We start from the raw sequence: 21,457 nt of genomic DNA, 5'->3' as shown, positions 1-21,457 counted from the left end.
AAGCTGAAGGAGAGGATGAATCAGAATGAGAAAGGCCAGAGCGGTGCGAGCCTGAAGGCACCAGAGGGGAGGCAGGAAGAGCCACAGCCCCTGAGGAGAGCACAGACAGAGTAAGTGTGCACCGTTCCATCTGAGGCTTGGGAACAGCCCTGGAGGCCCTGAGCCCCTGCACCGTGTTCTGAGGTTTCCTGGGCTTGAAGTCCTCCCCTTCCTCTTGACACTGGAAGAGATGGGTGCGATGCCACCCCCAGGGGCCTCTGGGCATCCCCAGGCCTTTCCACGACACAGGTCCTGAGGGGAAGGCTGTGGGTGCAAAGGGCCAAGGGGGCCGTGTCTGATGGTGTGCGTCTGCGTGGGACATAGCAACACATCCCACAGCTAGGGGCCTGAGTGAGGCCTTGGGACATTTCTGTCCCTTCTTCCCCACACAAGTGGAGGAAGTCAGATGCTTTTGTGCCAGTGAGATGTTTCCCTGGGCTGCACTGAACGTGCTCATGCCAAAAGGCACTGGAAACACCAAAGGGACAGCTGTTGTCCTGGTGTGGTCGTGGTCTTCCTCCCGCAGAAGCACCTTGTGGTGCTGGAGATAAGGTGTGAGCTGCGAGCCCAGCTCTGAGTAAGTGCCTCCAAGTGTAGTCCCATATGCTAAGCCTGCTGTGTCTTTTCAGATTCCTGCCACCAATTTATGGGAGGTCTGAGGAGGAGCTGAAGAAACCAACACCTCCAGCTCATCCAAAGCCTAAGACCCCTGAGTGCCTGGATAATCCTCAGGACCCTCCAACATCGGTACGCCATAGGCATTTCCCAGCCCCGTTTCCCCTTGGAGACTCCAGAGCAGGGCAGAAGCAGCAGATGTGGCGGCCCACCGTCCCTGTGCTCCTGCCTGTGCCCAGCCCCGGGAGACTAATGCTTCATGCGGTTGTGTTTCCCTTGCCTGCAGAGGTGGCGCTCTGTGCGTGCTCAGATGGAAGAAAGACGGTACAGAATACTCATGGCCCACAAGCGCACAGAGCTTGAAGATGAAATTGGTGGGGAATATGATGCAATCCTACGGAGTAGGAGCAGAGAGCGAAAACAGGTATGTCACGCATTCAGAGCCCCCAGGAAAGAAAAGCCCCAAGAAGGCAATTCCCCCACTCCTTGGGAGGGAGGGGAGCAGTGCAGGTCTCCGGCACGGCAGCGTTGCAGTCCCCACCTGGCCAGGCAGGTGCCTGCTGTCTGCGCGCTCCCCTGCACGTTACCATGCGGGAGGAGCTGTTGCAAGAAGCAAAGGGCAAAGCCAGCAGCGAGCGGGGCATGGGCACGGGTCTGCTGAGGGACCGTACCTCCCTGCAAGGGAGCAGTGCCCGTAGTATTTGTGCCCTGAACACTAAAGTGAGCCTGTGCAAGGCACCTGCCTCAGCAGAAGCACACACGCAAGAAGAAAGAACAGGCCCTGCCCTGGGCTTAGGGAGCAAGGGCTGCAGCCTTGAAAGCACTCTCTGTTGGAAAGAGACCCCATTGGAGAGGGTAGCCCGCAGCTGCTCAGAGCCATTTCCTGCAGGACTACACTGGGAGGGTCAGCCTCAGCTCCTTGCAGCAGGTCTTTAGGAGACTCTCTTCTGGTTTTGCAGAACCCTGTCTACCACCTCCTGGAGGGTGACCAATGTCCTTCGAGCATTGTAAGAAGGGAGTATGACAAGAAGCTGAAGGACAGGATGAGAGAGAATGTCAAAGGCCAAAGCCCTGCAAGTAAGAAGGCACCAGATGCCTCGAAGGAAGAGACAAAGCCAACGAAGGCAACACAGACAGAGTAAGTGTGCACTGGTCCAGCTGAGACCTGGAAACAGCCCTGGAGGCCCTGAGCCCCTGAGCCGTGTTCTGGGGTTCCAGGCCTTGTCGTCTTCCCCTTCCTCATGACACGGGAAGGAGCTGGGTGCGATGCCAACCCAGGGACCTCTCTGTACCCCATCACTGAGGCATGACACAGGTCCCGAGGGGAAGGCTGTGGGTGCAAAGGGCCAAGGGGGCCGCGTCTGATGGTGTGCGTCTGCACGGGTTGTAACAACACATCCCACTGCTAGGGGCCCGAGTGAGGCCTTGGGGCAATTCTGTCCCTTCTTCCCCACACAAGTGGAGGTAGTCAGATGCTTTTGTGCCAGTGAGATGTTTCCCTGGGCTGCACTGAACGTGCTCATGCCAAAAGGCACTGGAAACACCAAAGGGACAGCTGTTGTCCTGGTGTGGTCGTGGTCTTCCTCCTGCAGAAGCACCTTGTGGTGCTGGAGCTAAGTTGTGAGCTGCGAGCCCAGCTCTGAGTAAGTGCCTCCAAGTGTAATCCCATAAACTAAGCCTTCTCTGTCTTTCTAGATTCCTGCCACCAATTCATGGGAGGTCTGAGGAGGAGCTGAAGAAGCCAAAACCTCCGGCTTACCCACAGACTAAACCCCGTGAGCACCTGTCTTTTGCTGCTCAGAAAACAGCAACATCGGTACGCCATAGGCATTTCCCAGCCCCGTTTCCCCTTGGAGATTCCAGAGCAGGGCAGAAGCAGCAGCTCTGGCTGCCCACCTGTCGCTGTGCTCCTGCCTGTGCCCAAGCTCCGGAGACTAATGCTGCATGCGATTGTGTTTTCCTTACCTGCAGGGAGTGCACTATATGCGTGTTCTGACAGAGGAAAAACGGGAACAAGCGCTGATGGCCCACAGGCTCAAAACACGACAAGCTGAAGCGTGGAATGAATATGATTCTAAGACGCAGAAGCTGCTCTTTGAACGAAGAAAGGTATGACATGGATTCCGAGCCCCGAGGAAAAAAAAAACGCAAGCAGGCACTTCGCTCTCTCCTTGGGAGGGAGGGGAGCAGTGCAGGTCTCCGGCACGGCAGCATTGCAGTCCCCACCTGGCCAGGCAGCTGCCTGCTGTCTGCCCGCTCCCCTGCACGTTACCATGCGGGAGGAGCTGTTGCAGTGAGCAAAGGGCAAAGCCAGCAGCGAGCTGGGCATGGGCACGGGTCTGCCGAGGGACTGTACCTCCCTGCGAGGGATGAGTGCCCGCTGTACCTGCACTCTGAAGACTAAAGTGAGCCTGTGCGAGGCACCTGCCTTCACAGAAGCACACATGCAAGCAGAAAAGGCAGGCCCTGCCCTGGGCTCAGGGAGCAAGGGCTGCAGCCTTGAAAGTGCTGGCTGTTGGAAAAAGACCCCATTGGAGAGGGTAGCCCGCAGCTGCTCAGAGGGAGTTCCTGCAGCAGTGCACTGGGAGGGGCAGCCTCAGCTCCTTGCAGCAGTTCTTTAGGAGACTCTCTTCTGGTTTTGCAGAACCCCATCAACTCCTTGCAGATGTGTGACCGACGTCCTTCCTTCCACATGAGAAAAGAATACGATGAGAAGCTGAAGGAGAGGATGATGCCTGTCAGTGGCCAAATAAAGAGTGCTGGTGCGGGCTGCCAGCTGGACTGACCACACTGCTCCCTGCATGGCCTTTTTTTTTGCACAAAGGAGGAGAGGAGAAGCCCTGCAACTCCCGGTACTGCTCCCATGGTTGCGAGCCACCTCTCCCGGTGGAGGGCAGCTCGTGCAGGGGGGCCTCGGGCCCTGCGGCAGAGGGCTTCTCGCAGTGTTGACGAGGACCATCTGCCACCAGGGACTTGCTGCTTTGCAACAATGGCCGGGAATGACAAGCAGGCTTCTGTCTCTGGGACACCTTCCTTGCCATCCGTTCTACCATTTGTGGGCCCACAGACCCATTCTCCTGCTTTGGGGATTCCTTTGGGGTTTTCTCCACATGCCCTCTCAGCACTTTAGACCTTCACTAGAAGTACTCTACTTTTCCAGGTTCAATGTGCAAAAAAAGAAAAGGTGGTTTTTTAGCCGAGGCACTATTTGCTCCGCTGGACTTTGAGCAGATTGCCTCAGACATCCACTTCAATATTGATCGAATTGGGCCTTTTCTTGAGATACGCTGTCCCCACTTAATCCCCCCCAAAATCAACAAGTTTATAGTCCACTGAATATATATATTCCTCTTGCATAGTTGTGGCTATTAGGTCATCTACATACTGTGCCTTTGCCTGGGAGTGAGCTCCAAGCCTCAAGCTCCTTTGCTAGCTGATTACCAAACATCGTCAGGCTATTTTAAGCCCTTGAGGTAACCCTGTCCAAGACAACTGAATCTTTCTGCCATTTTATGGATTTTCTCACACAAAGGCAAATACTTTTTGACAAAAGAAGGCATCTTTCAAGTCCAACATGGTAAATCACACATGGTCAGTTTTGAATTTGGGGTAGATGTGCTCCAGGATTTCACTAGGCACCAGAGTACTTTTGGTACCTGTATTAACTTAAAAATTGGATTAGCTGAGTCACAGAATCACAGAACTGGAGGGGTTGGAAGGGACCTCGAAAGATCATCGGGTCCAACCCTTCCACCAAAGCAGGCTGCCCAGGTAGGCATCCAGACGGGCCTCGAATATCTCCAGAGAAGGAGACTCCACAACCTCCCTGGGCAGCCTGTCCCAGTGCTCCGTCACCCTCCCTGTGAAGTGGTTCTTTGGCATGTTGGTGCGGAACTTCCTGTGCTCTATCTTGTGGCCATTACTCCTTGTCCTGTCTCCACAAACCACTGAAAAGAGGTTGGCCAAATCCCTCTGTCTCCCACACCTCAGCTATTTCTACGCATTGATGAGATCCCCTCTCAGTCTTCTTTTCTCCAGGCTGAACAGACCTAGGTCTCTCTGCCTTTCCTCATAGGGAAGATAAGATAAGCTGCGTCTCTTTTACTTGGAGCTCCTTGGGCAAAACTTTATGCATGCTCCTGATTGTTTTAACAAATCTCTTCCCAACAATGGTTTAGCTGATCCTGGCAAATACAAAAATTAATGCGTGTAATACACAATAAATGTTTTTTTATGGTCTTTTGTATTATAAAAACAAGGAGTTTTGTTTGAGGAGCGGGAGTTGCGAAAACTCCCTGCTGAAGTAAGGTGCTGTATAATGCTTGGCTAGACACTATGAAAATTCTTTTGCTTAATGTAACAAAAAAGAGAACCCCCTCCCCTTCTCTCCTTCTGCATCTCAGTTGCCTCTTTTGTTCAAAGACCCTGCTGCAAAGCTCACATAACGATCTCTTGATAAGTTGCTAAACTAGTGTATCAACATCCTGCCTTCCTGTCTCACGCTGGGCCAACATGACCAAATAAAAAAAGAAGTTGAACCACAGCGCCGAGGAAGACTACGGCCTTCATCTTCACGACCACCAGAGGGACAGAGACGACCCCCTAGCAACAGTGCGCGCAGTCGCAGAATATACCAGGATGTGCTGCGTAATCCCGGAATTACCAAGATATAAAAAGGGACCTTGGCGGGGGTGAGGTGCGTGCCGTTGGCAGAGCCGAGACTCCCCGGCCGCCCAGCGCTGTTTTGTTTGCTGTTGCTTACTCAATAAATTCCTTTCTATTATTAATGCAATGGTCTCTGAAAATTAATTAAGGGGGCAACTTATAACAAATTTGGTGCCGTGACTTGGGTGAAGGCAATCTGATTGAAAGACCTTCGGAGGGGGCGCCCCGCTGATTTCAGCGGCCTTCGCTAGGACTACTTTCATTCAAATCCTTCACCGACGAACCCTAAATTCGGCAGCAAGCAAATAAAGCCGGCAACCCCTAGTAATCTTTGTGCATGAAGACCGAGCGAAGACTCAGGAGTGAGTAAGTATAGGCCGGTGATCTGTTCGGTTGGGGTTGGGTATCCTGGAGCATAGCGTTGTGAGACGTCCAGTTGCGGACGAAGCAAGTGCGGACCCCTCGGTAGTGCAGTTCCCACATCCCGCGAGGGACTGGGCCACGAAAAGGGGGAAGCGATTTGTGTGTGTGTGTGTGAAGGCGCTCCAGAAGATGGGACAGAAGAAGAGTAAGCCTTCTGGTCCCATGGGCGGGGTAACGTCTGATGTTAGGTTACCCCGGGATTAATGATTAATAATTGGGAGGATTCCCCTTTTAGGCGGGGAAGGAATAAAGTAAAAATGATACATTATTGTGTAGAAGTTTGGGGTGTTAAACAGATTTGAGGAGACCACCTTTACTGGCCCATATTTGGGTCCTTTGAAGATTGGGTTTGCCAGGCCCTAAATATTTATGTAAACTCAAAGGCACCTTTTAGTTTGGAAGAAAGTGAATATACACATTTGTGGATCAGCTCGAAAACTCGAGCCAATTTATATCCTCTAAAAGAAAAAGGAGGGAATGGGAGGCACAAGAAAAAACGAAAATTAGAGATCCCAGCCCCACTGCCTCCCTATATTTCACCACCACCATCTGCAGCCCCTCTGACTCCCGGGCTTCCTAATCCGCAACCCCAGGGAGACTCTGATAGCGACTCTGACTCTAGCACTCAGGGACCAGTGACTAGGAATATGTGGCCGTCCACATTAACTCCGGGGACGTCCGAGATTTTAAGAAAGACAGGAGGAGGGTAAGCAAGCTTTAATGGCAACTGGCATAATGTTTCCAACTGCTGAGGAATAATTCTAACTGGAATAATAACTGTACATTGCATATTGTATATATAAAAGCCCGGGCATTTTTGTTAAAGTGTTCTTTTATACATATGTTAATATGTGAATATGTAAATATAAGAACTGCCATTGAGGTGTATGTCTAAGGGAACAAAATTTGCCCAGGCATATTATCGGCTCATCAGGTTTAAATGTTCCCAGTGTAATTGTCTACAGGCAATTAATTTACAGTGGTCTGATTTTACTTGTGTATCTATATATTGTGGATTTTGGAGGGATTGGGATTGACTAGTAAAGAGCTTCCAGGAAAACGGTGGAATATTAACCACTGTAGATTACAATAGGAAAAGTTCAAAGCAAAGAAATCCCGAGGAAAAGCCTCCTAGGATGTATACTAACACATTGGAGGGATATAGTGGGGTGAGAGGGTACAGAGAGTAAAAGAACCCTTATCAAATATTGTAATCAGTGGTGGCCACTTTATAAACTAGAGGATGGAGCGGAGTGGCCCCTAAATGGAAGTATTAATTATTAACACCATATTACAGTCAATGTTGTTTTTGTGGAAAGAAGGAAAACAGGATGAAATGTTGTATATTGATGTTGTTTCAGCATCTTGGAGGGAAAAGGTACGGAATTAAGTTGGCCCCTGACTGAGCCTTTGATGTCAGCATTAGAAAAGTAAAGGCTAGAGAAAGATAAAGGAAGTGTTAAAAGGTTTGTTGAAAGTGTTAAAGGTATTCGAAGTTGGATGAGCAGGGAAAGGTGATGTAGGCATTATCTAAGTAACAGTCTAGAAGTTTTGGTATATTTGCATATTTGCTGTGGTGTTTGTTCAGTTTCCCAAGCAACGGGGAGGGGGGAACAGCCTGCTCCACCAGGGGCCTCTCCAGCGGCCGCAGGGGGGCTTCGGCTCCAGCGCCTGGAGCGCCTCCTCCCCCTCCTTCTGCACTGACTTTGGTGTCTGCGGGGAGGGGGGGGGGTTCTCGCTCTCCCAACTGCTGTTGAGCAGCAGGTTTTTGTTTGTTTCTTTGTTTGTTTGTTTTTGTGGATGTGCTCTCACAGAGGCATGGACTGTATTGCTCATGGCTTGGCTCTGGGCAGCAGTGGGCCCCTTTAGGGCCAGATGAAATTGTCCCTTATCTACCACGGGGAGGTTTCTGTTTTGTTTTGTTTTTTGTTTTTTGTTTTTTCATGGGGGCTGCCACTGCAGTTTCCCACCCCCACACCTCTCACACCCCCCCCAAACCTTGCCATCAAACCCAATATACTGGGGCAGCTAAGTCATTACTGACTTGTAAAGTATCAGGAATTAAATTAACTAATGAAACCCTAAATGTGATGGGGGTAGAAGGGACTGGGATAACAGTGCCACTTTTGGGGGATACCAAGCTGAGACTAGGGGATAAAATGATCACTGGGCAATTATTGTATGTATCCAAGGCAGAGACTAACTTGTTGGGAAGGGATTTGATGATTAAATTGAGCATTCAAATAGTAAATTGTTAGACTGGAATAACAGTGTTATTAATGGAGTGCTCTCTGGCCCTGAGAGCAAACATACATGTATATTCACCTCTGACTGGAAAGACCCTGAAATGGGGGCGAAAGCAACAATATAGGTGGACAATTTTACCTCAGGGGTTTACAGGGCCATCTATCTATTTGGGTAAATTCTAAAAAAGATTTTGGAGCAATTACAACCTCCCAAGGAGGTATTAATGTTACAAATATGTGAATCATTTTAAGGAAAATCGGTACTCCCTGATGGGAGAGAAATGCTGAATAAAGTGATAATGAGGCAAATATTAACTGTTTTACATCAGAAGAGTCATTGGGAGGTGCAAGCAATGTGTGATGTTGTTCTAAGAAAGCATGTCTATGTAGGAATATATACTTTAGGGAAGCACACATGTAGAGGATGTACTACTAGATGTCAAAGGGTAAATAAAAAGGTCTTCTGTAACCTATCTAGAGGGGGACGGGAGCCAGGGCTTTGACCTTTCCAAAGTATACAGGTAGACTTTACTGAGTTACTTGTCTGTCCTAATTGACCACGTGACTGAATGGGTGTAAAGCTTTACTGCAAGGATTAAAGCAGGCCTTAGAGATTGAGTGGGATTTTCACAGCCCCTGGCACCCCTCCTCTTCTGGAAAGGTAGAGCGAATGAATGGTGAAATTAAGAAACAACTAACAAAACTTGTGCTGGAAACTAAGACTTCTTGGGTAAAATGCTTACCCCTTGCACTGTTAAACATATGGACACAGCCCAGAACTGATGTAGGAATCTCCTTTTGAAATGCTATATGGTATACCCTATGACTTGGAATTGCCACTTGATCACCCTCAATTCTAATTAAGACTTGGAAAGAGACTGCTTTAACACCACGATGGGGAAGGCCCCTATATTGTTTTGCTTACCACAGAAACGGCTGTTCGAACTGCGGAGAAAGGATGGACACATGCCAGCTGTGTTAAAGGACCCATATGTGACGAGAAGTGGGAGATCGCTCCAGGAAACAAAGACCTGAAGCTCACATTGTGACGAACTCGATAGGTACCGTGGGTTAAGGTGGAGGCTCTCCCCTGAAGAACAGTACTGCTGCCGAGAAGAACTAAAACCTCATAGTTGGCTGCAACCCAACTGAAGAGTGAGGCAGAGGAGTGAATAAGTGGGGAAAGAAATTTGCCTGCACTACAGAGGGGTCCGCACTTGCTTCGTCCGCAACTGGACGTCTCACAACGCTATGCTCCAGGATACCCAACCCCAACCGAACAGATCACCGGCCTATACTTACTCACTCCTGAGTCTTCGTTCGGTCTTCGTGCACAAAGATTACTAGGGGTTGCCGGCTTTATTTGCTTGCTGCCGAATTTAGGGTTCGTCGGTGAAGGATTTGAATGAAAGTAGTCCTAGCGAAGGCCGCTGAAATCAGCGGGGCGCCCCCTCCGAAGGTCTTTCAATCAGATTGCCTTCACCCAAGTCACGGCACCAAATTTGTTATAAGTTGCCCCCTTAATTAATTTTCAGAGACCATTGCATTAATAATAGAAAGGAATTTATTGAGTAAGCAACAGCAAACAAAACAGCGCTGGGCGGCCGGGGAGTCTCGGCTCTGCCAACGGCACGCACCTCACCCCCGCCAAGGTCCCTTTTTATATCTTGGTAATTCCGGGATTACGCAGCACATCCTGGTATATTCTGCGACTGCGCGCACTGTTGCTAGGGGGTCGTCTCTGTCCCTCTGGTGGTCGTGAAGATGAAGGCCGTAGTCTTCCTCGGCGCTGTGGTTCAACTTCTTTTTTTATTTGGTCATGTTGGCCCAGCGTGAGACAGGAAGGCAGGATGTTGATACACTAGTTTAGCAACTTATCAAGAGATCGTTATGTGAGCTTTGCAGCAGGGTCTTTGAACAAAAGAGGCAACTGAGATGCAGAAGGAGAGAAGGGGAGGGGGTTCTCTTTTTTGTTACATTAAGCAAAAGAATTTTCATAGTGTCTAGCCAAGCATTATACAGCACCTTACTTCAGCAGGGAGTTTTCGCAACTCCCGCTCCTCAAACAAAACTCCTTGTTTTTATAATACAAAAGACCATAAAAAAACATTTATTGTGTATTACACGCATTAATTTTTGTATTTGCCAGGATCAGCTAAACCATTGTTGGGAAGAGATTTGTTAAAACAATCAGGAGCATGCATAAAGTTTTGCCCAAGGAGCTCCAAGTAAAAGAGACGCAGCTTATCTTATCTTCCCTATGAGGAAAGGCAGAGAGACCTAGGTCTGTTCAGCCTGGAGAAAAGAAGACTGAGAGGGGATCTCATCAATGCGTAGAAATAGCTGAGGTGTGGGAGACAGAGGGATTTGGCCAATCTCTTTTCAGTGGTTTGTGGAGACAGGACAAGGAGTAATGGCCACAAGATAGAGCACAGGAAGTTCCGCACCAACATGCCAAAGAACCACTTCACAGGGAGGGTGACGGAGCACTGGGACAGGCTGCCCAGGGAGGTTGTGGAGTCTCCTTCTCTGGAGATATTCGAGGCCCGTCTGGATGCCTACCTGGGCAGCCTGCTTTGGTGGAAGGGTTGGACCCGATGATCTTTCGAGGTCCCTTCCAACCCCTCCAGTTCTGTGATTCTGTGACTCAGCTAATCCAATTTTTAAGTTAATACAGGTACCAAAAGTACTCTGGTGCCTAGTGAAATCCTGGAGCACATCTACCCCAAATTCAAAACTGACCATGTGTGATTTACCATGTTGGACTTGAAAGATGCCTTCTTTTGTCAAAAAGTATTTGCCTTTGTGTGAGAAAATCCATAAAATGGCAGAAAGATTCAGTTGTCTTGGACAGGGTTACCTCAAGGGCTTAAAATAGCCTGACGATGTTTGGTAATCAGCTAGCAAAGGAGCTTGAGGCTTGGAGCTCACTCCCAGGCAAAGGCACAGTATGTAGATGACCTAATAGCCACAACTATGCAAGAGGAATATATATATTCAGTGGACTATAAACTTGTTGATTTTGGGGGGGATTAAGTGGGGACAGCGTATCTCAAGAAAAGGCCCAATTCGATCAATATTGAAGTGGATGTCTGAGGCAATCTGCTCAAAGTCCAGCGGAGCAAATAGTGCCTCGGCTAAAAAACCACCTTTTCTTTTTTTGCACATTGAACCTGGAAAAGTAGAGTACTTCTAGTGAAGGTCTAAAGTGCTGAGAGGGCATGTGGAGAAAACCCCAAAGGAATCCCCAAAGCAGGAGAATGGGTCTGTGGGCCCACAAATGGTAGAACGGATGGCAAGGAAGGTGTCCCAGAGACAGAAGCCTGCTTGTCATTCCCGGCCATTGTTGCAAAGCAGCAAGTCCCTGGTGGCAGATGGTCCTCGTCAACACTGCGAGAAGCCCTCTGCCGCAGGGCCCGAGGCCCCCCTGCACGAGCTGCCCTCCACCGGGAGAGGTGGCTCGCAACCATGGGAGCAGTACCGGGAGTTGCAGGGCTTCTCCTCTCCTCCTTTGTGCAAAAAAAAAGGCCATGCAGGGAGCAGTGTGGTCAGTCCAGCTGGCAGCCCGCACCAGCACTCTTTATTTGGCCACTGACAGGCATCATCCTCTCCTTCAGCTTCTCATCGTATTCTTTTCTCATGTGGAAGGAAGGACGTCGGTCACACATCTGCAAGGAGTTGATGGGGTTCTGCAAAACCAGAAGAGAGTCTCCTAAAGAACTGCTGCAAGGAGCTGAGGCTGCCCCTCCCAGTGCACTGCTGCAGGAACTCCCTCTGAGCAGCTGCGGGCTACCCTCTCCAATGGGGTCTTTTTCCAACAGCCAGCACTTTCAAGGCTGCAGCCCTTGCTCCCTGAGCCCAGGGCAGGGCCTGCCTTTTCTGCTTGCATGTGTGCTTCTGTGAAGGCAGGTGCCTCGCACAGGCTCACTTTAGTCTTCAGAGTGCAGGTACAGCGGGCACTCATCCCTCGCAGGGAGGTACAGTCCCTCGGCAGACCCGTGCCCATGCCCAGCTCGCTGCTGGCTTTGCCCTTTGCTCACTGCAACAGCTCCTCCCGCATGGTAACGTGCAGGGGAGCGGGCAGACAGCAGGCAGCTGCCTGGCCAGGTGGGGACTGCAATGCTGCCGTGCCGGAGACCTGCACTGCTCCCCTCCCTCCCAAGGAGAGAGCCAAGTGCCTGCTTGCGTTTTTTTTTTCCTCGGGGCTCGGAATCCATGTCATACCTTTCTTCGTTCAAAGAGCAGCTTCTGCGTCTTAGAATCATATTCATTCCACGCTTCAGCTTGTCGTGTTTTGAGCCTGTGGGCCATCAGCGCTTGTTCCCGTTTTTCCTCTGTCAGAACACGCATATAGTGCACTCCCTGCAGGTAAGGAAAACACAATCGCATGCAGCATTAGTCTCCGGAGCTTGGGCACAGGCAGGAGCACAGCGACAGGTGGGCAGCCAGAGCTGCTGCTTCTGCCCTGCTCTGGAATCTCCAAGGGGAAACGGGGCTGGGAAATGCCTATGGCGTACCGATGTTGCTGTTTTCTGAGCAGCAAAAGACAGGTGCTCACGGGGTTTAGTCTGTGGGTAAGCCGGAGGTTTTGGCTTCTTCAGCTCCTCCTCAGACCTCCCATGAATTGGTGGCAGGAATCTAGAAAGACAGAGAAGGCTTAGTTTATGGGATTACACTTGGAGGCACTTACTCAGAGCTGGGCTCGCAGCTCACAACTTAGCTCCAGCACCACAAGGTGCTTCTGCAGGAGGAAGACCACGACCACACCAGGACAACAGCTGTCCCTTTGGTGTTTCCAGTGCCTTTTGGCATGAGCACGTTCAGTGCAGCCCAGGGAAACATCTCACTGGCACAAAAGCATCTGACTACCTCCACTTGTGTGGGGAAGAAGGGACAGAATTGCCCCAAGGCCTCACTCAGGCCCCTAGCAGTGGGATGTGTTGTTACAACCCGTGCAGACGCACACCATCAGACGCGGCCCCCTTGGCCCTTTGCACCCACAGCCTTCCCCTCGGGACCTGTGTCATGCCTCAGTGATGGGGTACAGAGAGGTCCCTGGGTTGGCATCGCACCCAGCTCCTTCCCGTGTCATGAGGAAGGGGAAGACGACAAGGCCTGGAACCCCAGAACACGGCTCAGGGGCTCAGGGCCTCCAGGGCTGTTTCCAGGTCTCAGCTGGACCAGTGCACACTTACTCTGTCTGTGTTGCCTTCGTTGGCTTTGTCTCTTCCTTCGAGGCATCTGGTGCCTTCTTACTTGCAGGGCTTTGGCCTTTGACATTCTCTCTCATCCTGTCCTTCAGCTTCTTGTCATACTCCCTTCTTACAATGCTCGAAGGACATTGGTCACCCTCCAGGAGGTGGTAGACAGGGTTCTGCAAAACCAGAAGAGAGTCTCCTAAAGACCTGCTGCAAGGAGCTGAGGCTGACCCTCCCAGTGTAGTCCTGCAGGAAATGGCTCTGAGCAGCTGCGGGCTACCCTCTCCAATGGGGTCTCTTTCCAACAGAGAGTGCTTTCAAGGCTGCAGCCCTTGCTCCCTAAGCCCAGGGCAGGGCCTGTTCTTTCTTCTTGCGTGTGTGCTTCTGCTGAGGCAGGTGCCTTGCACAGGCTCACTTTAGTGTTCAGGGCACAAATACTACGGGCACTGCTCCCTTGCAGGGAGGTACGGTCCCTCAGCAGACCCGTGCCCATGCCCCGCTCGCTGCTGGCTTTGCCCTTTGCTTCTTGCAACAGCTCCTCCCGCATGGTAACGTGCAGGGGAGCGCGCAGACAGCAGGCACCTGCCTGGCCAGGTGGGGACTGCAACGCTGCCGTGCCGGAGACCTGCACTGCTCCCCTCCCTCCCAAGGAGTGGGGGAATTGCCTTCTTGGGGCTTTTCTTTCCTGGGGGCTCTGAATGCGTGACATACCTGTTTTCGCTCTCTGCTCCTACTCCGTAGGATTGCATCATATTCCCCACCAATTTCATCTTCAAGCTCTGTGCGCTTGTGGGCCATGAGTATTCTGTACCGTCTTTCTTCCATCTGAGCACGCACAGAGCGCCACCTCTGCAGGCAAGGGAAACACAACCGCATGAAGCATTAGTCTCCCGGGGCTGGGCACAGGCAGGAGCACAGGGACGGTGGGCCGCCACATCTGCTGCTTCTGCCCTGCTCTGGAGTCTCCAAGGGGAAACGGGGCTGGGAAATGCCTATGGCGTACCGATGTTGGAGGGTCCTGAGGATTATCCAGGCACTCAGGGGTCTTAGGCTTTGGATGAGCTGGAGGTGTTGGTTTCTTCAGCTCCTCCTCAGACCTCCCATAAATTGGTGGCAGGAATCTGAAAAGACACAGCAGGCTTAGCATATGGGACTACACTTGGAGGCACTTACTCAGAGCTGGGCTCGCAGCTCACACCTTATCTCCAGCACCACAAGGTGCTTCTGCGGGAGGAAGACCACGACCACACCAGGACAACAGCTGTCCCTTTGGTGTTTCCAGTGCCTTTTGGCATGAGCACGTTCAGTGCAGCCCAGGGAAACATCTCACTGGCACAAAAGCATCTGACTTCCTCCACTTGTGTGGGGAAGAAGGGACAGAAATGTCCCAAGGCCTCACTCAGGCCCCTAGCTGTGGGATGTGTTGCTATGTCCCACGCAGACGCACACCATCAGACACGGCCCCCTTGGCCCTTTGCACCCACAGCCTTCCCCTCAGGACCTGTGTCGTGGAAAGGCCTGGGGATGCCCAGAGGCCCCTGGGGGTGGCATCGCACCCATCTCCTTCCAGTGTCAAGAGGAAGGGGAGGACTTCAAGCCCAGGAAACCTCAGAACACGGTGCAGGGGCTCAGGGCCTCCAGGGCTGTTCCCAAGCCTCAGATGGAACGGTGCACACTTACTCTGTCTGTGCTCTCCTCAGGGGCTGTGGCTCTTCCTGCCTCCCCTCTGGTGCCTTCAGGCTCGCACCGCTCTGGCCTTTCTCATTCTGATTCATCCTCTCCTTCAGCTTCTCATTGTACTCCATTCTCAGTTGGAATGAAGGACGTTGGTCATGCTCCATCGGCTGGTGAAAGTTTTTCTGCAAAACCAGAAGAGAGTCTCCTAGAGAACTGCAGGAAGCAGCCGAGGCTGCCTCTCCCAGTGCACTGCTGCAGGAACTGGCTGTGAGCAGCTGCGGGCTACCCTCTCCAATGGGGTCTCTTTCCAACAGCCAGCACTTTCAAGGCTGCAGCCCTTGCTCCCTGAGCCCAGGGCAGGGCCTGCTTTTTCTGCTTGCGTGTGTGCTTCTGCTGAGGCAGGTGCCTCGCACAGGCTCACTTTAGCCTTCAGGGTGCAGGTCCAGCAGGCACTCATCCCTCGCAGGGAGGTACAGACCCTTGGCAGACCCGTGCCCATGCCCAGCTCGCTGCTGGCTCTGCCCTTTGCTTCTTGCAACAGCTCCTCCCACATGGTAACGTGCAGGGGAGCGGGCAGACAGCAGGCAGCTGCCTGGCCAGGTGGGGACCGTAATGCTGCCGTGCCGGAGTCCTGCACTGCTCCCCTGCCTCCCAAGGAGCAGAGGAAATGCCTGTTGGGACATTTTCTTCCTGGGGGCTCTGAACGCATGTCATACCTGCTTGTGCTCCATCATCAGCTTTTGAAGCGTGGAATCATATTGGTTCCATGTTTCAGCCTCAAGATTTTTCATCTTATGGGCCTTCAGTATGCGGAGCCTTCTTTCTTCTATCTTAGCGCGTACAGAGCGCGCTCCCTGCAGGCAAGGGAAACACATCCGCACGCAGCGTTAGTTTCCTGGGGCTGGGCACAGGCAGGAGCACAGGGACGGTGGGCAGCCACATCTGCTGCTTCTGCCCTGCTCTGGAATCTCCAAGGGGAAGCGGGGCTGGGAAATGCCTATGGCGTACCGGTGTTGAAGTGTCCTGAGCAAAAGCCCCATGCTCAGGTGTCCTAGGCTTTGGATGAGCTGGAGGTGTCGGCTTCTTCAGCTCCTCCTCAGATTCCTCGTAAACTGGTGGCAGGAATCTAGAAAGACACAGCAGGCTTAGCATATGGGACTACACTTGGAGGCAGTTACTCAGAGCTGGGCTCGCAGCTCACACCTTATCTCCAGCACCACAAGGTGCTTCTGCGGGAGGAAGACCACGACCACACCAGGACAACAGCTGTCCCTTTGGTGTTTCCAGTGCCTTTTGGCATGAGCACGTTCAGTGCAGCCCAGGGAAACATCTCACTGGCACAAAAGCATCTGACTTCCTCCACTTGTGTGGGGAAGAAGGGACAGAAATGTCCCAAGGCCTCACTCAGGCCCCTAGCTGTGGGATGTGTTGTTACAACCCAAGCAGACGCACACCATCAGACACGGCCCCCTTGGCCCTTTGCACCCACAGCCTTCCCCTTGGGACCTGTGTCATGCCTCGGTTGTGGGGTTCAGAGAGATCCCTGGGTTGCCATCGCACCCAGCTCCTTCCCATGTCACGAGGAAGGGGAAGACGACAAGCCGTGGAACCCCAGAACACGGGTCATGGCCTCCAGGGCTGTTTCCAGGTCTCAGCTGGACTGGTGCACACTTACTTTTTCTGTGCTGTCCTCGGTTGCTGTGGCACTTGCTGCCACCCCTTTGGTGCCTTCAGGCTCGTAGGCATTTGGCCTTTCAACTTGTCCTTTATTCTCTGCTTCAGCATCTGATCATACTCCTTTCTCACGATGTGGGTAGGAACTCGTGTGCACTTGAGTATTTGGCAGAAATATTTCTGCAAAACGAGAAGAGAGTCTCCTAGAGAACTGCTGCAAGCAGCTGAGGCTGCTACTCCCAGTGCGCTCCTGCAGGAAATGGCTCTGAGCAGCAGCAGGCCACCCTCTCCAAAGGGGTCTCCTTCCAACAGACGGTGCTATCAAGGCTGCAGCCCTTGCTCCCTGAGCCCAGGGCAGGGCCTGCCTTTTCTGCTTGCATGTGTGCTTCTGTGAAGGCAGGTGCCTCGCACAGGCTCACTTTAGTCTTCAGGGTGCAGGTACAGCGGGCACACATCCCTCGCAGGGAGGTACAGACCCTTGGCAGACCCGTGCCCAGCTCTCTGCTGGCTCTGCCCTTTGCTTCTTGCAACAGCTCCTCCCGCATGGCAACGTGCAGGGGAGCGCGCAGACAGCAGGCAGCTGCCTGGCCAGGTGGGGACTGCAACGCTGCCGTGCCGGAGACCTGCACTGCTCCCCTCCCTCCCAAGGAGCAGGGCAAAAGCCTGCTGGGGGCATTTTTTCCTAGGCTCTCTGAAAACATGCCATGCTCCTTGCTCCTACTCCATATGCATACACAGCATTGGTCCCACATTTCAGCTTCAATCTTTCTGAGCCTGTGGACCATCAGTATTCATGCCCGTCTTCTATCTGAGCGCGCACAGAGCGCACTCCCTGCAGGCAAGGGAAACACATCCGCACGCAGCGTTAGTCTCCTGGGGCTGGGCACAGGCAGGAGCATGGGGACAGTGGGCAGCAACAGCTGCTGCTTCTGCCTTGCTCTGGAACCCCCAAAGTGAAACGGGACTGACAAATGCCTATGGCGTACCATTGGTGGAGTGTCCTTATAACAAGCCGGGATTATGGATGACCGTCGATAAGCTGAAGGTGTTGGTTTCTTCAGCTTCTCCTCAGACCTCTCATGAATTGGTGGCAGGAATCTAGTAAGACACAGCAGGTTTAGCTTATGGGAGGCAGTTTCTAAAGGGCGGGCTCGCAGCTCACATCTTAGCTCCAGCAGCAAGAGCACAGCGAGTCCCCTAACTCCGCCACAACACTTCTCCAGCAGGCTCACCTGGCTTGTTCACGCTGCTTGTCTGCCTCCTCCTTTCTTTTCTTCTCTGCCCTCTTGGCTTGAGAAACCCTCCTCCGAGCCATCACCACCGGGTCCAGCACACTCACTGCAAGAGAACAGCACGATGTCACCTCTGTGTCTGTGCAGGGGAGCGGCAGCAGCAGCAGAGCTGCTCAGCCATGTCCACCCACACTCATTGCCACCGCTGGGAGCCACCACTCCTGGGGCATTTTATCCCACACAGCTGCCTTCTCTCGCATCCCCCACACATCAACATTGGCTCTCCTGCCCTGCGAGGACAAAAGGAGAACACGCAACCCCCTGCCAGGAGCCCACTGGGACATTACCTCTTCGGCCACCCATGCCCCAAGGCTGCGGATCCCTTCTGGGCTTGATGCAAACTGCTTTGCGTTGTGGGTCCCGAAGTATAAGCCTGGAAGCAGGAAGACAGCAGTTGTCAAATAAGGCACTATGTTCCCTTGGTGCCCCACACTAAGAAGCTGCTGGCAGGGCTCTTTGGGAGCTACTGCCGAGCCTCTGGAGGACACAATGGCCTGTGCGAGCTGAGGGGCCCCACAGCCTCCAGCAGCTTCTTCCCATGCTTCTTATGCCTTACTGCCAGAGCCAACACAAGTCCTCCTCGCTGTCCCCTCACACCCTCCCACCGCTCTCAGGGACCCTCAACTGCAGACTGGCCACTTCATCTGCACTGCCCAGAAGTGCTGACTGAGCAGGGGGTCAACCTGGAAGGCCTCCCAGGAACGAGCTGGTCCTGCCTCGCTCTGGCAGGAGAGAAGCATCAAGAAGAGGCTGCACCCAAAGCACGAGCTGGGCACCCGCTCCCCTGGCCAGCCAGATGTTGCAGAAGAGATGGCACTCACGTTGGTAGTGTGAGGAACGTATTTCCACTGATGCGAGTATATCTGTTTTTGCCGTCGAAGGCAAGCATATCCATCATCTTGGAGTTCTGCAATGGGACAGACACACGTCAGCAGAAGCCAAGGATATGTGCTCCTTGCTCCCAAAGGTAGCAAACGTTCCCACTGCTCAGGAACACGGCTACCTCTCCAAAATCCTCGCCCCACTTTGTCCTTTGGTGTCATTAGCCCCTCACACAAACAGGCCAAGGTGCTACCGACAGTTTGTGTAGCTCCTCAAGCCTGTCTCACCCAATGGTGAGGCAGGCAAGGAGAAAGCAGTTTGAGAGAGCTTTGACAGCATTGCCAGAGCTGCAAGCTGCCCTGGAGACATGATCCGCTCACCGTGAGAAGAGCTTCACGCATATTGCGTGTGTCATCCACGTCCAGCAGGAAATCAGTGTAATAGTTCATGGTGACCACTCTTCTTCGCACAGTAAGAATGCCAATGCCCTTGAAGAAGAATTCCACATCCTGGTTGTCCAAGAGGCCACCAGCGTAGAGAAGCAGGGTCTCGTGGATGCACTGCTCTACTATTTGTGGTCGGAAGTAGATGTGTGCGGCAATTTTCTCAATGTCCAGCGGATCAATGAATGTCTCGACTAGAAAACAACCATGAAGGAACAATGTCAGTCCTCACTCAGTTCAGCAAACTCACAGACGAAGTGTGTGCAGCGCCCAGCCCTCGCGCAATGCTGTGCCACGGGGAAGGTCCTTGCCAGCTTTGGCCACATCTCCAGAGCAGAGCAGATGGGGAACAGAAGGCCAAGGGAAGCTTTGCCACGTGCTACGAGCATCCTGCTAGAGGGTGGGATGAGCTGCAGAGACGGGGCTGACTCCCAGGGCAGGGGCATGTTCTGGGATGCTGTATGTACACCCACACTCAGCCTCTCCATGGTGCAAGAGACTTTGCTCTGCCGTGGCACAGGCACGACTGCATGGAGCAAAAGGCAAGGGCTGCAGAGGGAAAGCAAAGCAAAAATCTTCTTACTAGGAATTCTGCTCTCAGCACACTTGAGCTTGTAGAATATCTTCATGAACCTGCAGGGCTTGAATATGGGTTTCCGGACAACCATAGCCTTGCCATCCGCACCAGTGGTCTTCGCTGACACAACGGCAAATGTCCCGATTCCAATATTCACCGCCTGAAAACGCAAGCAAGAAGAGGGACCAATGGCAGTGCTGGGCAGAGCTGGAAGGGTGCTGGGTGACTTGCTGGCCCTGAAGATGGTGCTGTGTGGCCCAGGTCCAAAGGGGCAAGATGGGCCAGGGGCAGGATGTAAGGCTCACCTTCTTCTGCAACAGCTGCCTTCTGATGTATCTGGACGTACTATTCCACACTTGGGCGATTTCTGGAAAGCGAAAGACAGATGCCAAGATGCTGTGAGTTGGCAATGCCCATGAAGTCTGAACCCCCATCGCCACGGAGGTGACAGTGGTGTGTGATCAAGCTCTGCCTTGCCCTCAACCAGCACTCGCACTGCTGGGGCAAGCTGCTGCACAGCTCCTGAACCTTGCCCAGCTTGCAAGAAGCCCACACTGTGCCCAGGACAGGCCTGGGGAGGGAGGGGAGGCGTTAGATGCACTTTGGGAAGCACATTGGATGCACTCAGGGCTCTCCTTGCAGACGCCAGGACCCTTCAGAAGACCTTCCCCCAGCAGCCCCAGCCCCAAGCTTTCCACAGCTCACGTCCGTCTTTGCGACAACAGCGCTCCCACAAGGGCCCCCCAGGGCCTTACCTTTCCTGGTGAGCTCCTTAATTAATGAAAGGTCCTCAGGCTTCAAGGGGTTGAACAGCACGTAGTGCCTCATCTTTACCCTAGCCTTACAGAAGCTGGTGAAGACGTGCTCGTCGTGCTACAAAACTCCCTTGGCTCCTCCTCCTTTTCCTCAACACTTCCCAACCAGCGTTCTCTACCACAGGCTCCCCTCGCCTTCTGCTGCTGGCAGAGCAGCTCCTGTGGAGCAGAGTAGTGCTGGCGAGAGCAGCTCCAACACTTCCCAGGCCTTGCTGGGGAGTGTGGCCAGGCACGGCAGGGCCGGTATTTATAGCCGAGCCCCACGACATCATCAAACGTGTCACAAAGGGTCGGCACCTCACAGGCCACCCACATCTTGCCTCAGCATGGGCAGGGGGTGCAGAGTGAGGCCCCTGACGGGGCGGTGCAGACACCTCTGCCTCCATCTCTCACCTCAGCTTGTTACCATATGCTCCTGTTACTCCGTTTTCTTTGATATACTGCCTCCACCTTTCCAGCACCCCCACGTCCATTGCAATTACAGGTGTGAGGAGGACACATTTTGGACTTCACTCCCTTGTGTGAGTGAGGCTGGTTTGAGCTCAGGCTGAATATAGGTATCACTGCAGTACCTGTAGAGAATTTGTTCAGCTCACTGCTCAAAACAAGACCCCAGCCTGGTTTTGCCAGGCTCTGCGCAAACCGTGTCCTAACAAGCTGGAGGCTGCAGTAAGGCTCCTTGCCAGTCAGGCCCAGCTTAGTTGCATATGCTCCTTCAAAGTGTTCTTCCAGAGCATGGCTGTTTTCTTCAGGCTGCTTTTGATGTTCAGGTGAATTCTTTGCTTTCAAAATCAAGAGAATCACGGAACCATAGATCAGAGAGGAATCATGGATCCTCTCAAGCAGGGCCACCTACAGCAGGTTGCCGAGGAGCATGCACAGGCTGCTGTTGAGGATCTCTGTTGGGGGAGACTCCACAGCCTCTCTGGGCACCCTGTGCCAGTTCTCTGTCACAGGTGTCCCTTACGCCC

At 52.7% G+C, this 21,457-nt stretch overlaps 1 protein-coding gene across 1 annotated transcript; it reads right to left on the bottom strand.

Annotated features, from left to right (window-relative positions):
• Nucleotides 1-11,536: 11,536 nt before the first annotated feature.
• On the bottom strand, nt 11,537-20,499 carry LOC137848581 (coiled-coil domain-containing protein 81-like). The gene is made up of 18 exons (XM_068667804.1): nt 20,427-20,499; nt 19,977-20,038; nt 19,678-19,831; nt 19,032-19,321; nt 18,651-18,736; nt 18,117-18,202; nt 17,770-17,875; nt 17,524-17,635; nt 16,539-16,717; nt 15,872-15,989; nt 15,580-15,717; nt 14,867-15,045; nt 14,190-14,307; nt 13,898-14,035; nt 13,184-13,362; nt 12,506-12,626; nt 12,213-12,350; nt 11,537-11,677 (listed from the first exon to the last, which is right to left on the bottom strand). The coding sequence occupies exons 1-18, from the start codon at nt 20,497-20,499 to the stop codon at nt 11,537-11,539; spliced, it is 2,418 nt and encodes an 805-aa protein (XP_068523905.1).
• Between the last annotated feature and the right edge of the window lie 958 nt (nt 20,500-21,457).

The sequence above is a fragment of the Anas acuta genome, chromosome Z (genome assembly GCF_963932015.1).
Source record: "Anas acuta chromosome Z, bAnaAcu1.1, whole genome shotgun sequence".
NCBI lineage: Eukaryota > Metazoa > Chordata > Aves > Anseriformes > Anatidae > Anas > Anas acuta.
The sequence above is the reverse complement of the archived record's forward strand: the minus strand, read 5'-3'. Positions and strand labels throughout refer to the sequence as shown.

Bases quoted from the DNA above. Each gene is read 5' to 3' on its own strand.
- LOC137848581 (XM_068667804.1), bottom strand. From the start codon at position 20,499: ATGAGGCACTACGTGCTGTTCAACCCCTTGAAGCCTGAGGACCTTTCA. The intron at 16,718-17,523 runs GTACGCCATAGG...CTCGTTTTGCAG, and splicing joins ATAAGGACACTCCACCAATG to AAATATTTCTGCCAAATACT. The intron at 14,308-14,866 runs GTAAGTGTGCAC...GTGTCTTTTCAG, and splicing joins CTGAGGAGAGCACAGACAGA to ATTCCTGCCACCAATTTATG.